A 14,383-nucleotide genomic window follows, 5' to 3' on the forward strand; every position below is an offset into this window, starting at 1 on the left:
AAAAGCACGAAGAACCTTAAATGCATATTGCTAAGTGAAAGAAGCCAATCTGAAAAGGCTACATCCTGTATGATCCCAACTGTAAGACGTTCTGGAAAAGATAAAATATAGAGACAGTGATTATCAGGGGCTCAGGGGGTGGGGAAAAGAGGGAGGAATAAGTGGAAAACAGGATGTTGAGGACAGCGAAAATATTCTGTATGATAACGTGACGGTGCTACATGACATTACACATTTATCAAGACCCACAGAATGTACAACACAAAGAGTGAACCCTAAGGTAAACAATGGACTTTAGTTAATAATGATCAATATCGGTTCATCCATCAGTTGTAACAAAGGTACCATATGAATGAATCCAAGATGTTAACGTAAGTAGAAATTCTGAGGAAAGGGGACATAAGAGAACTCTTTGTCTTGTCAGCTTGATTTTTCTGCAAACTGAAAATTGGTATAAAAAAGTCTACTAATTAAAAAAAAAAATTTGCAGGAAGAATCCCACCCTTCCCTTGGCATCACCATTATACTGCAGTGGGACCAAAGGCAGAGAGACGAGAGGGTTGGGTCCTTGAGGATACTGCACTGTCAAATGACGGACTCCTCTACATTCCTCCTCACTGTGTGAGGTAAGAACCTTCCAGTGGGGTCCTATGTTACCTGTGGACTAAGGCATTTTTACTAATAGTGCGTCTACCCTCTGAACAAAATGGGAAAACATAAAAAAAGAAAGCGCTCAATACACAGAACGCATTTTATTCCATTGCAGGCACACTCAATCTCCTCTCCTCTAGACCACAAGATGAATGCACTATCGAAACTTTCCGTAATGATTAAGAACTCTATGAATCTATGATATAAACAAATCTCAACAATGAATCAATAAAAGATACTGGAGCTTCAACTACTAAAAAATAATGAATTCAAAATACAGAGATAATACTTCTGTAGTCACTTTATATGCTTAGACTTACAGGTACAACTGCTTAACCAGTTAACTCCCGACTCCTCAGAAGAATACACAGATCCACCAAGACTTAATCCTGCTTCTACCAATTACTAGCTGGGTGAACTTACATAAGTTACTTAACCTCGCTGTGTCTCAAGTTTTTATGTGCAAAAAAGGATTAAAAATAAAACCCTGACCCATAAGGTTGTAATGAGTAAATGAGACAATCCATGAAAATGGCTTCGTGCTTTTGCTAGTATTTAGTGAGGATTCAGTGTTAGCCACTACTCCTGCTACCGAAATTTGACATCATCTAAATTAAATTACGTTTGAGATTGAGAAACTCATCTCCTCACAGTGCCTGGTAGATAGAAAGCACTCAGTGGTAGCTGCTGCTGTTCGCTATCCAGTATTAACTATTAGCTGTTACCAAATGACATACACTTAGGAACATGGCCTGGTAGTGTCAACTAAGACGGTAATTAGAAAAAAAGCATTTCCAGATTGTTCCTTCATTAAACCAAATAAAATCCAATGTGTCAACTTTAAGGTTATTTCTTGGCACTTGGGGTTTTTTCAAAAGCTGACATATTTCATTTCATATAAAAGTTCCCAGAAACAACTGGCAAGTCTCATTTCCCTTCATTTTATATAAAATGCCACAGAAATAAATTCCAAAAATCTTTAATAAAAGTCCTAGATAGTCCACTAACCGTATTACAAAATAGCCATTTCCCCTTACAGAAAACAAATGTATACAAAATAAAAAATAAATTCACTTCCTATAAGTTATTTCCAACCAGCTGTAACTGGGTGGAGCACTGGCTGCCAATACAGCAGAAAGCCGTCCTACTTGGATCAAACATTTCTTGACACCTGCTATCTTACCATCAGGGAGATACTTACTTAAAAAGAGAATTTTTGGGCCTTTGAGGTTTCTTCTTGGCAAAAAAGGCTGCAAAATCTCGTCCAGTGCTGGCATAACTTAGTTGAGCTGATGGTTCAGAGGCCGTACGAGTGTTTTTCATATCCAGGTACTCAGTCAACAGCATCTGTAGAATCAGATAAACAGTTTAATACACACATTTACGATGTGCTACTAAGAAAACCAATTTAAAATGATGAAAACCTAATTCTAAAACCTCATCCTTGACATTCAGAAGTATATTAACCTAGCTATTCATATTTCTAGTTGTAGATCTGAGGAAAGATTCAGTATAGCCAGAAAGTCGTCTATTTGCCATCTACACCTAAAACTGAGAATAGGATGTTAGGCATTTGAACGTGGAGGTAAAGGGGAACATTTTTAGTGAGGGTCTGCTATGTGCCAGGTACTGTGCCAAGTGAGTTAATCAACATTTCTAATCCTCATAACTGCCAATTACAACAACGTCAGCAGCAATGCCATAATATTTACTGAGGGATTACCATGCTGTAGGCAAGGGGCTAATTTAGATGCATTATCTTATTTAAAGCACAACATTTGATCAAATGAATTCTCAGATTACAGATAAGGAAGTGGTTTAGGGATTGCAGAATGAACCCTGGGGGACTCATTCTGGTGACCATGCCACACCCCTCACTCTATAGCAAAGGGGATTAAGCAACTGCAACAAACCTGTTAAGAGCCATTGCAGGCTAAGAGGTGCTAACCTACAAATGATTTCTAGGCCCACTGCTCATCTTGACAGCTTCAAAGCAAGAAAACCAACAGCTTGAAAACCAACAGCTTTTTAAAGCACTATTGCCAATGGATAATGCTTACAAAATCAACCCACTTTACAGCCTCAGAGGGTGGGACTTGGGTAGAATCAACTGTTGCATTTTTTTTAAAGATTTTATTTATTTACTTATTTTAGAGAGAGAGAGAGCATGCACACATGTGTGCAAACAGGGGTGGGAGGAGGTGGAGGGGGAGGGAGAGAATCTCAAGCAGGCTGAGCTTGGAGCCTGACACAGGGCTTGATCTCATAACCCTAAGATCATGACCTAAGCCAAAATCAAGAGTCAGGCACTAAACCACATGAGCTACCCAGGCACCCCAGCTTTGTATTTCTAATACAAGTGCTTTAAAAAGTTCCCACTATTGTGAAAGAAAGTAGCAGATCTGGAAGAGAAATCACCATGGTTCCTAAAAATATCCAACCTGGGATTAAAGCATATCAACTCATTTCTGTAATCACTTGCCACATTTAAAATTTTAAGATAACCAAGTGTTATAGTACAAGTAAGCAAGCAATTCTACCCAAGAATGAAATAAAAGCTTTGCAGAGACTCAGATCCCAGTAACTATTCCTTCCTGTCTGCAGGTGTATATTAACTCATTTGCTTATTCAGTCAATAAAGATTTTAAGACCATATTATCATCAAAAAGCATTTATATGAAGCACTCTGTGAGCATGATGTTGCCCCAAGTTTTAAAGCCAATTACGTCTGTTATGAGCACATATGCATTACTAAATATTTATCAAAGATCAGACATGTTTAGAAAATGATCTTAACATAATCATCCAATTTATGAAGCTAGAGTTACTATCTAGATTTTAGGTATGAAGAAATAGATTTAAAGGTTTAAGAAACTAGCCTATATGCATGTGTGGGTACGGGGATTCATGGGAAATCTCTGTACCTTCCCCTCGATTTTGCTGTGAACCTATGTATGTGGTCTTAAGGGAAAAAAAAAAATGAAACTAGCTTAAAGTCTTATAATTACAGAACAACTGACCAGGATTTCAACCCTGGAGCCTCGCTCATCCTGACACTCTACTCTTACTGAAAGCATAAAAACTCCCCATGAGAATGGCTATGGGTGGCAGTAGATAGACTTATTTAGTTTTCTGTACAAAGGAGATTTCACTGGGAAGCTATAAAATATATTAACAGATTGGTCAGTGGGGTTTTTTGTATGTTTACAAGGCTATCAGAATATTATTCAGCACAGGGATAAAGTAATATATTGACAAATACTATCTCTGCTAATACATCATCCAAACTGCCCAAGAGTCCAGGAGAATATTAAATTGGGCCTCGACTTTAGTAACAACTCAACTGAGGGACTTGATGACTTTGTACGTTTGGCACTCAATGACTTGGTAGATCTACTGATGACGCTAATCAAGTTTGTGGGACTTTGTGGTCAAGAGAAGGCTAGCAAACCAGAATGAATTTCAAATTGAAAGACGCAGAACGACATCTACAAAGGATGTGTTTCACTCAAGTGTTGGTTTTAACACCAATCAATACGATAGTAATATGTTTCTACCAAAGTCGTGAAGATACATTAAACCAGTAATTCTTCCGAGGTACTTCTTATCCTAGAATTCAGTGGTTGGCCTTGTACAGTAAAATACTGACTGATCAGGGCCTACCTGACGAGCATCCTTAAAGTATCACTATTCTTTTTCTCCAAGTCAGGAAAGTCCTCTTAAATATCACCTCTCACTTTGTTATCTATTCTTATACACTGGCTTCTCCCCTTCTTTTGACAAACATGTACTATTTCTACCTTCTTAACCAAAATCTTGCTTTGGTCCATATTCTCTATAATCTTCTTTCCCGTTTGTCCTTAGGTTCCAAACTTACAAAGCAGCCTTCACATGTATTTCTGTTACCATGATGTAGTTTAGTCCCGATTTCTCTCCCACACTCCAGTCCCACCTATGTGACTGCACGCTTGATATACTCACACATTTCTCTGATAAAATCAACCCTGAATTCTGAAACCTAAATCCTTTTCCCATAAAATGGGTAATTCCTTCTGTCTTCTTTCTGTGAGTGGTTTCTTATTCTTACCGGCTTCCAGGTTTAAAACTTCAGGGGGCGCCTGGGTGGCACAGCGGTTAGGCATCTGTCTTCGGCTCAGGGCGTGATCCCGGCGTTATGGGATCGAGCCCCACATCAGGCTCCTCCGCTAGGAGCCTGCTTCTTCCTCTCCCACTACCCCTGCTTGTGTTCCCTCTCTCGCTGGCTGTCTATCTCTGTCAAATAAATAAATAAAATCTTTAAAAAAATAAATAAATAAAATAAAACTTCAGAATGGTCTTTGGCTACCTTCCCTCACCTCTGTATCCACTCAGGAGATAGTAGCCCCAGCATCAGTCACTCTTTCTCAACTCTCTACTAGTTTGTCCCTACACATTTGTCTGACAGCCACCAACTTAGCTCAACGCATGCAGTTCCTCTCACTATCTGCCTCTTGTCTCTTCTTCTTCTAGTCCCTCCCATACACCACGGACAGAGTGGTTTTCCTAAAACACTGTTGCCAATGTCATCTTAAGGCTATTTTGTCATCTGAATCAATCTGACCTCAGTATCTTTTTTTTTTAAATTTTATTTATTTATTTGACAAAGAGAGAGACAGCCAGCGAGAGGGGGAACAAGTAGGGGGAGTGGGAGAGGAAGAAGCAGGCTCCCAGCAGAGGAGCCCGATGCGGGGCTCGATCCCAGGACCCTGGGATCACGCCCTGGGCCGAAGGCAGACGGTTAATGACTGAGCCACCCAGGCGCCCCCTGACCTCAGTATCTATTCCCGAGCATATCTATTCCTGAGCGTATCTATTCTCCTCAGCATGAACCCAGCACTCGATCAGAATCAACTACTTACCTCTTCCCTGAACATGCATGCCTGGGCCCTCTCATTTTTGGAAGGCCTGACCTAGATTACCCTCCTTCCTCGATACCCTAACAAACCCATCCCAAAAAGAGTTCCAATGTTTTCTCTCCAATGACTCCTTCCCAAGACACTCTAGGCCAGCTGTCCCCTTTTCTGAGCACTACAGTACCCATTTGACACATCGTTAAACAAGTGTTCATCAAAAATTGCCTGATATGATGACTTCTCACTTAAGGAAAAGACACCTAACTACCCCAATTTTTATAGTTCTTTACTTCCATCACAGAGCCATGAAACATACCAGAAAATCAAATATATATACAGTGAATCACTGAATTTTACAAAATGTGGTAAGAAGCCTCGATGCATACGTTTTTAATACACGTTAGAAATAGTCTCTAAAACAGAACGAACCCTGTAAATGACTCCTCAGCACAAAAATCTATAATACAAGCAAAATTAAAAAGGAATAGCTATGAGTTTAATCATAGGCTTTGCCATGTTTGTTTCCTTCACTGTATTTGCCTCTTTTTCCTAATACCATTTACCACCAGCTGGAAAATACTGCATTAAAACAGGCAAAGTTTTATTTTGACACCAAATTGTAAAACGTGCTTTTTAAATATCTCGAAGAACAAAAAAGCTCCTTTTTCTAAGATGCTTGAAATTCATCTGAATTAGGTGAAATCTTCTACTACCAAATCTTGACACAAACATCAGACACCTGTTATTAAAACATAACCATGTAATTTCTTGGCGATTACACATCATTGTGGATAACGTACTGCATCTTCCAAACTGTACATAAACATCCTAAACCATTACCTATGAGTTCAAGTTTCCATTTTTATGAAAGGAAATAAGCCACACACGTTGTCTTTTGCCTGGGGAAAATCACCCAAGACTGGAACTCTGGGGTAAGGGGACATTATATATGATAACAAACATATCTTGCACATAGAAAACCTACAGAAGATTATCCCATGTTCTTGCTGACTCTAAATTCCTTCATATCTTTTCTCTTAAGACAGGGAGTTCCTGTAATAAAAGTCAAAGTTTATGGGTGTTTTAATCTAAGTTCAAAGGTATTATTTTGTAAAACCAAAGACAAGAATTATGAAAACATGGTTGGAAAGCACCAGAATATCTATATATCCCAGTGATATTATGATTCACTATATCTTTTGAGTACCTAGTATGTTGGATGGTTCTGCGGTAGAAGCCAAGAAGTATGATGCTTTAAAGAACATACAAACTGGGGTGATCAGGCATCTCTTCTGCTGTAATATTTGATTAGCAGTTGCTAAGATGACAGTCAGAAATCTCACGATGTACAAAGCAGGGCCAAGATTTTGAGATTTAGAACGTGCTTAGCATTGGTAGCATCATTCTAAATGAATCCCTCATTTACCGTTCAACCTTCTTTATTTAAAATATTGCTTGTGGCTGCTTACGTCATACACCCGGCATTTCCTAAAAATAAATATGGAATTTACCAGCTTACAGTGAACACATCTCCTGTCTTCAGCTTCTACATTAATCCAAGTAGAAACATCCAGATCCTTCTAGATACTTAATATTGTAAATCCCTTTGAGTAGCTTCCCAGCTTAGAAAATCCTCACTTCATCTAAAAAGTGTTCCCCAACTACACACTGGACTCTGGTCACCATGCTTGTAACCCTGGAGATTCCACTCTGTCAGCCAGAGTCTACTCCACTGGGGAGACAGCCAAACCCCCAATTAGGCCATCACGTTCTCTTTCCCAGGAATGTGTTAGTGGGATACAGTCTGATGGTCAACGGAGATGAAGAGATGTAAATTCTTTAGGGCAACCTTCTCGCACTGTGTGGATGAAAAACCAATTTGCAGAGAGAGAATAAAGGAATGAACTAGATGACCAGACAGAGAGAAACAGGAGACCCACCGGAGAGAGAATTAAAGGTTGCAACCTAAGTTTTCCATAATTTACAGGTCTCAAATCCAGGTGCTAAAAATGTCTTAAATCTTCTACTCTTTGGTTCCACAATATATCCTTTTGGCCTTTAATACATTTTCCCTATTTTTTTTCTTATGATAGCTTGAATGGGTCTTTGTTTCTTCACTAAGATACTTATGGATAAATGAATATACACTAACATGTATCTAATGACATATCACAAATACTATTTTTTACACAACACTGGTATCTCATGAGAGGAGATTATACAGATTCCAATCTGTGCACTAAGAAACCAATTCTCCTCACTACTAACTTCAAATGTTCCACGATTTTACAGCAAAGCCATACTATACTTGTCCCACATTATGCATCTCAAAATTAGATGACTTATGACATGAGCAATAATAAGGTGGAAAGAAATCACCATGAGCTCACAACATGAACTAAGACTCTACTTCTCTTGAGCGATATCTTCAATGTGCCTATATTAAATACTATAATTTTCAATATTTTACTTTTCAAATGCAGATGTCCAGGAGTTTTTGTTCCAGGCACAGCAAAGTAGCTTCCACTGGACTAACCCTTATACTTATAATAATTATAAAAGCTAAAAAAACTCAGACCAGAAAAAAATAATTTGAAGGCCATGGAGAGAAACCAAATTAGGCAGAAACTGGTAGCTATGATCCCTGAAAGCACACAAGTTGAGGTCCTCTGGCTTCTTCCTAGAGGGAACTTCCTACTTTCCATGGGGCAAGGGTAGAACCCAAGCAGAAACTGTAGTCTCAGTGGATGGAGGAGACAAGGCTAGATCCAGGGACACCAGGATGTCCAGAATTTGAGAAGAGAAATTCAAAGAAGGGGAGGAGCAAAATCAGTATAATATGCCCCTCAAACCGTTACCTTGATTCCAAAAAATATTAAAACAGAAACTGAAACAGTATTTTAAAAATTAGGACCATTTAAAATTATCAAAAACCATCAGATTACCCCCACGTATGCTGCTAGTGAATGAAATGTTAATGACCAAAAACAAAAAAAAAAAAACACAAAAAAACCCACAACAGAAAAATCTAGTTTTTCAATATAGCACTTTCATTTCCCCATTGTATAAGGACTAAAATATTCTGCAGTAAGGAAACTAAAAGAAAAATAAACAGTCGTTTTGAAAATGGAATGGCTGCCTGCTTAATTATACTCATTATCAACAGTAATTGTGTAATTAAAACCACTATTAGTATGATCTTGTGAATAGTTCCTTAGTGTTTAAAGTAAAACAAACCAAAAAATTCAACGAGCACACATGTGTTTTCTGGTCCTGTACCAAATACCTGATTAGGAAAAACCTAGACTATGTTTACCTCCCTGACAACCCCAACAGATGTGTTCTTAACAAAGAAAACCCAGCTAATATCTTCCAAAAAAGAGTTTTCATTTTTTTAATTAAACATATTTAATATCTAAAATATGCAAAGTATTGTGCTGGATATAAAAACAAGACTCAAAAATAAATCCTTCCTTAATATCAAAACAAATGAATTTTACTATACATGTAAAATTTTTTAAGTGTTAAAATTTTTAAAGAGTTAAAAGCCAAATCAATCAATCAGACCTTCCCCTCATATGCTTATCTCTTGATAGACACACACATGAATAACTATAATACGAGGAAAAGCAGTAAGCATCAGGACAAAGAAATTGCTATGAGTGCTTATTACCAAAGGACAAAACTACTCCTAATTGGAACAGTGAAACAAGGTTTCAAGATCATGGCACACGTAAGACATAAATAAAATCTTAAAACGTATAAAAGTCAAAAACCAAAATAGTGGAAGGAACAGAACAAATCAAGAAATGGTGCTGGGGAAATTCAGAGTACCTTTAGCGAAGAGCAAATAGTTCAGGTAAGAGCAAAATGAAGAGTGAGAGGTAGACCTGGAAAGGTGGTAAATGGACAAACTTCTCAGGACCTTTTTAACACCAGGCTCAGGTATTGAAGCCAATATAAAATTAGACGGCAATAAAGGGTTGTGAATAGGTCAGTAAAATGGTGATAAAAATACTTTAAGTACAGGGGTGCCTGGGTGGCTCAGTCGTTAAGCGTCTGCCTTCGGCTCAGGGCATGATCCCGGCGTTCTGGGATGCAGTCCTGCATCAGGCTCCTTCGCTGGGAGCCTGCTTCTTCCTCTCCCATTCCCCCTGCTTGTGTTCCCTCTCTCGCTGGCTCTCTCTATCTCTATCAAATAAACACAAAATCTTAAAAAAAAAAAAAAAAATACTTTAAGTACATTAATCTAGCAGCATATGAAATAATAGATTAGAAAGGAATGGGCTTTGGGGCAAATGAATGATTAAGGAAATAATGATTAAGGAAGCACTTAACACATGAAGAGAAAACCTACCAAAATAGTTTAAAAAAAAAAAAAAGAAAGAAAAGAAAAGAAAAAAGAAAAAGAGAAGGGCCCCTGGGTGGCACAGTCAGTGAAATGTCCGACTTTTCTTTTGGCTCAGGTCATGACCTCAGGGTCCTGAGATCAAGCCAGGGGTCCGGCTCTGAGCTCAGCAAAGAGTCTGCTAAAGTTTCTCTCTTCCTCTCCCTCTGACCCTCCCTGTGCACACACTCTCTAAAAATAAGTAAATAAATAAATAAAACTTTAAAAGAAAAAAAGGTTAACTAAAGTAGTGGGAATGAGACTGTACAATTAGGGATACTTCTGAGAGTCAATGCACAGGGGAAAAAATGAACAAAATTTAGCCAGTTATTCTGCAAAGGAAAGAGGGGGAGAAATAAAGAATAACCAAAAGACTGCTCATCTGAGAAAGGAAAATCCTGCAGTTCCATGAACAATAACCAGGAATGCAGGAAGAGTCTGGTTCATAGAGACAATAAATTTAGTTTGAAATATACTCCCTTGTGAAGCATATGAATATTCATATTCATGTGTACCCTCAAATGCACAATTGTGAAAGGGGAAATAATGTTGATGGAATGTTCATGATTTATACATTAATTAACTTGCATTAGGACTATTAAGTGTATTTCTATACGGTCTCTGAAGGACACTTTGAAGGACATATGTATGCCCTGGAATATTTGTAATGTGATTTTTATCCCATACTATTTTCTAAAACAGCTTTGTTGCGGTATATTTACCATGAAATTCACCCATTGTAGTGGGTTTACTGATTTTTAAGTAAATGTATACAGTGTAACCATCATCACAATCATTCTAGAACACTTGTGATACCTCAAAATTTCCCTTATGATGTTAGCTACAGCTTTTCCATAGAACCTTTCATCAGGTTGAGATAGTTCCTTTCCAGTCCTTGTTTGCTAAAGGTTTTTGTTTTTTAATCATCATTGGATGTCAAGTGCTTTCCTGTATCTATTGAGATGATTAAGTGGGTTTGGTCCTTTATTCCATTAATAATTGTGTATTACACTGATTTTTTTTATAAATCCCACTTAATCATGGTGTATAATACAGTTTTATGTTGATAGATCCAATCTGCTAGTATTTTGTTCTAGAATTTTGCATCTATGTTCATGAGGGATATTGCTCCATACTCTCCAGTGATATCTTTCCCTTTATATCAGGCTGATACAGCCTTACAGGATATACTAGAAAATGTTCTTTCATATCTCTAGTTTCTAAATGAGTTTGCAAAGGATTGGTATTATTTCTTCTTTAAATGTTTGACGGCACATCGGTGTGGCTTCTGTATCTGTAGGAAACTGGTTTTTCTTTTATCTCCCACACCCCAGCTCCCTCCCCTCCAGCAACCCTGTTTGCCAGCCCCCCAGCACCCCCCCCCTTTCTGGCAACCATCAGCTTGTTCTCTGTACCTATAGGTGTTTCTGTTTATTTTTAGGAAAATTTGTAATTACTAATTTGTTAGAGGACAATTTAGATTTTCTACTTCTTGAATCAGTTTTGGTATTTTGTGCCTTTCTACGATTTCTCCATTTAAGTTGCCTAATTGGTTGGCATAAAGTTGTTCATAATATTCCTGTATAGGCTTTTTAAATCTCTTTAAGGTGTGTGGTAATGTCTCTTCTTTCATTCCTGATTTTGGTATCTTTTTAATTGATCAGTCTAGCTAAAGATTTATCAGTTTTGATCTTTTCAAAGAATCCGCTTTCGGTTTCATTTGTCCCTCTGATTTTTTTCAATTGTCCCTCTGATTTTTACTTCACTGATTTTCACTTTAGTCTTTATCATTTCCTACCTCTGCTTGTTTTGGGTTCTTTTTAACCTTTTTTTTTTTTTTTTAAGCTCTTAGGGTACAAAGGGATATGATTGATTTTAGGTCTTTTTCCTTTTGTCCATGGTGTATTTAGAAGTTAGTTGTTTTACTTCTAAATATTTGAGATTATAATTTCCCTCCTGTTGTTTAATTTTGTTGTGGCTAGAGAACATACTTATTCCATGATTCAGTGTGTGGTCGAACATGTCACTGTGCAATCGTCTCTGTTCCGATGGTGTGGGGTAGAGTGTACCTTATCCATCAGTTTCACTCAAGATGCTTATTGTTCAAGCCTTATGTTTTCTGTCTAGCTGTTCTATTAGTTATTGGAAAAAAGCATTGAAATCTCTAACTTTAACCACTGAATTCTCCACTTCTTTCAATTTTGTCAGTTTTTCCTCCATATAGTTTGGACCCTATAATATTTTGATGGTTTTTTTTTTTAAAGATTTTATTTATGTGACAGAGAGACAGCCAGCGAGAGAGGGAACACAGCAGAGGGAGTCGGAGAGGAAGAAGCAGGCTCCCAGCGGAGGAACCCGATGTGGGACTCGATCCCCAAACGCCGGGATCACGCCCTGAGCCAAAGGCAGACGCTTAACGACTGCGCTACCCAGGCGCCCCTGATGGTTATTTTTAATTCACTCAGAGAAAACAGAAGACAAAAGAAACCATGCCACGGTAGGACACAGAAGTGGTCTCAATGCCCCAACGCACATTTTTAATTCAGTATATTCTCTGCCCATTTCATTTAAACATATTTTAAAGTTCATCCTACCTATTTCTATCACTTACTCCCTTTTTCTCAAACTTGACTACAAAGTTCCATGATTTTCTTACACTATTACAAAGTAAAACTTCAGCTACGGGTTCAACTTTAGTCTGTACAAAGACTAAGATGTTTCATCACACTATGTTAATGATCCCTTTTCTCATTACAGGGCCTTTCTCAGTCTCCTCGCTTTCAAAGATGTCTCCTCTATTTAACATTCTTGCTCCTTCGGAAATACTCCATCTCCACAGTCTCCAACTCTGAATCCCCCTCTCTGACCATAATATTCTATCTCCTCCCAACTAATACATAACCTTTTCCTTCTCAGCTTAGGCTCAAATTTGGGAAAGACTGGTCTGTACATTAAAATCACCTCGAGAACAATTTTAAAATAAAGATTAATGTGCCCCACCTTAGAAATGCAAAATGAGAGGTGATATGGAAATGCAGGAAATGCGTGCTTGAAGTGGGCTCTACAACTCACTAGTTATACAACCTTCACAGCTTGCTTCATCTCGCTAAGCCTTGTTTCCCTCATCTGTGAAATAAGGATAACAGAATCTACTCCCGAGAATTAATATGAGAATGAAAGAAAAAATACATAAAATGCTTATATTATTATTATTATTATTATTATTATTATTATTATTATTATTATAAGACTGTTATTATCTCTGGGGATGAGGCTCAGAAGATCTGCTGTGGTTTTTTTTTTTTAACGCATCCCAAGAGCCATGTAACTAAGACATTATCTATCTCCCTGTGCCTTAGAACTTTGGTTTTCTCAATGGTAAAACAGAAGGAATAATATCATCACCTGCCCCAAGGAACTATCATCAGGATTCAATGAGTTAATGCTATCAATCCCTTAGAATATCGCCTGGAGCACAGCAAACACTTTATCAGCATCATTAAATAAACAAAATTATCTCTACATCCTCATCATCTTCCCACTGCTATCACTCTTCTCTTTCTTCTTTCCTCCTCCCCTTCTCTCTATAATAAAACCTCAAAGGCTAAGTCTAGGTTTCTACTAATACTCATTCTCTAAACTTCTGGAACACTTTCTCTCATTTCAGTGAGTCTGACTACCATGTCGTCCAATCCAACTGTTCTGAATGCTGAATATCCTTCCTCTTATTCTTGTTCTCTTCCATTTTAGTTACTTCTACATTTTAGATGATTCCCAAATCTCCCTCTACCAGCACACTTTCTCCCAAGTTCTACAGATGCACTGCCATCACTTGCAAGAGCTTCTGTCTGGTTTCCACACCTTATTACAGTAAGGAGATGAAAACAGCACACCAGACATGAACAGAGTGCCAAGGCATGGGGTTAACAAGAAGCCTGACCAAAGACACTCTTTATCACCACCATTCTTGAAAAGGAGGGAAGAAGGGAAGAAGGTTAGTTCCCCTTAGCTCCCTTGTTGTTAATACCATTATCGCTTTACTGATCTCCCAGGATGAAAACCTACAATTAGCTCTGACTCTTCTCAGTCTGGTTGCCCAAATCACCTGCCAAGTCCTACAGATTTTACACTATGCATCTCATGTCCATTTCCTCTTCTAAATATTTTCATCCCTACACTCATCCTGTTAGATTTGGTCCTCATTATCTTTTTCATCAAGTATTACAGTAGCCTCGCAATTGGTCATTCCGCCCCAAACACCTCACGACCATCTATCCCACAGCTAATGCAGAACCCAATGTCCTCATTCTTCTCAAATCCTTCAATGGCTTCCCCCTTCGCGGCAAAATAAACCCCATCTCCTCACTATTACTCAGCACCTTCCACAGCCCCCAACTGACCTCTGTAGCCCAGGTTCCCATTAATTGTTTTTACACAGTTATTATTTGGTTAA

General features: G+C 38.1%; 1 protein-coding gene across 2 annotated transcripts in view; it reads right to left on the reverse strand.

Moving 5' to 3' along the window:
- EXOC4 (exocyst complex component 4) overlaps positions 1-14,383 on the reverse strand; it is a 716,010-nt gene that overhangs the window by 516,630 nt on the left and 184,997 nt on the right. For both annotated transcript variants that reach the window (XM_008707579.2, XM_008707580.2), the window contains exon 8: positions 1,853-1,998. In XM_008707579.2, coding sequence (XP_008705801.2) covers positions 1,853-1,998 — 146 coding nt within the window. The remainder of the gene's footprint in view (positions 1-1,852; positions 1,999-14,383) is intronic.

Source organism: Ursus maritimus, unplaced genomic scaffold (assembly GCF_017311325.1).
Source record: "Ursus maritimus isolate PB19 unplaced genomic scaffold, ASM1731132v1 scaffold_3, whole genome shotgun sequence".
Lineage (NCBI taxonomy): Eukaryota > Metazoa > Chordata > Mammalia > Carnivora > Ursidae > Ursus > Ursus maritimus.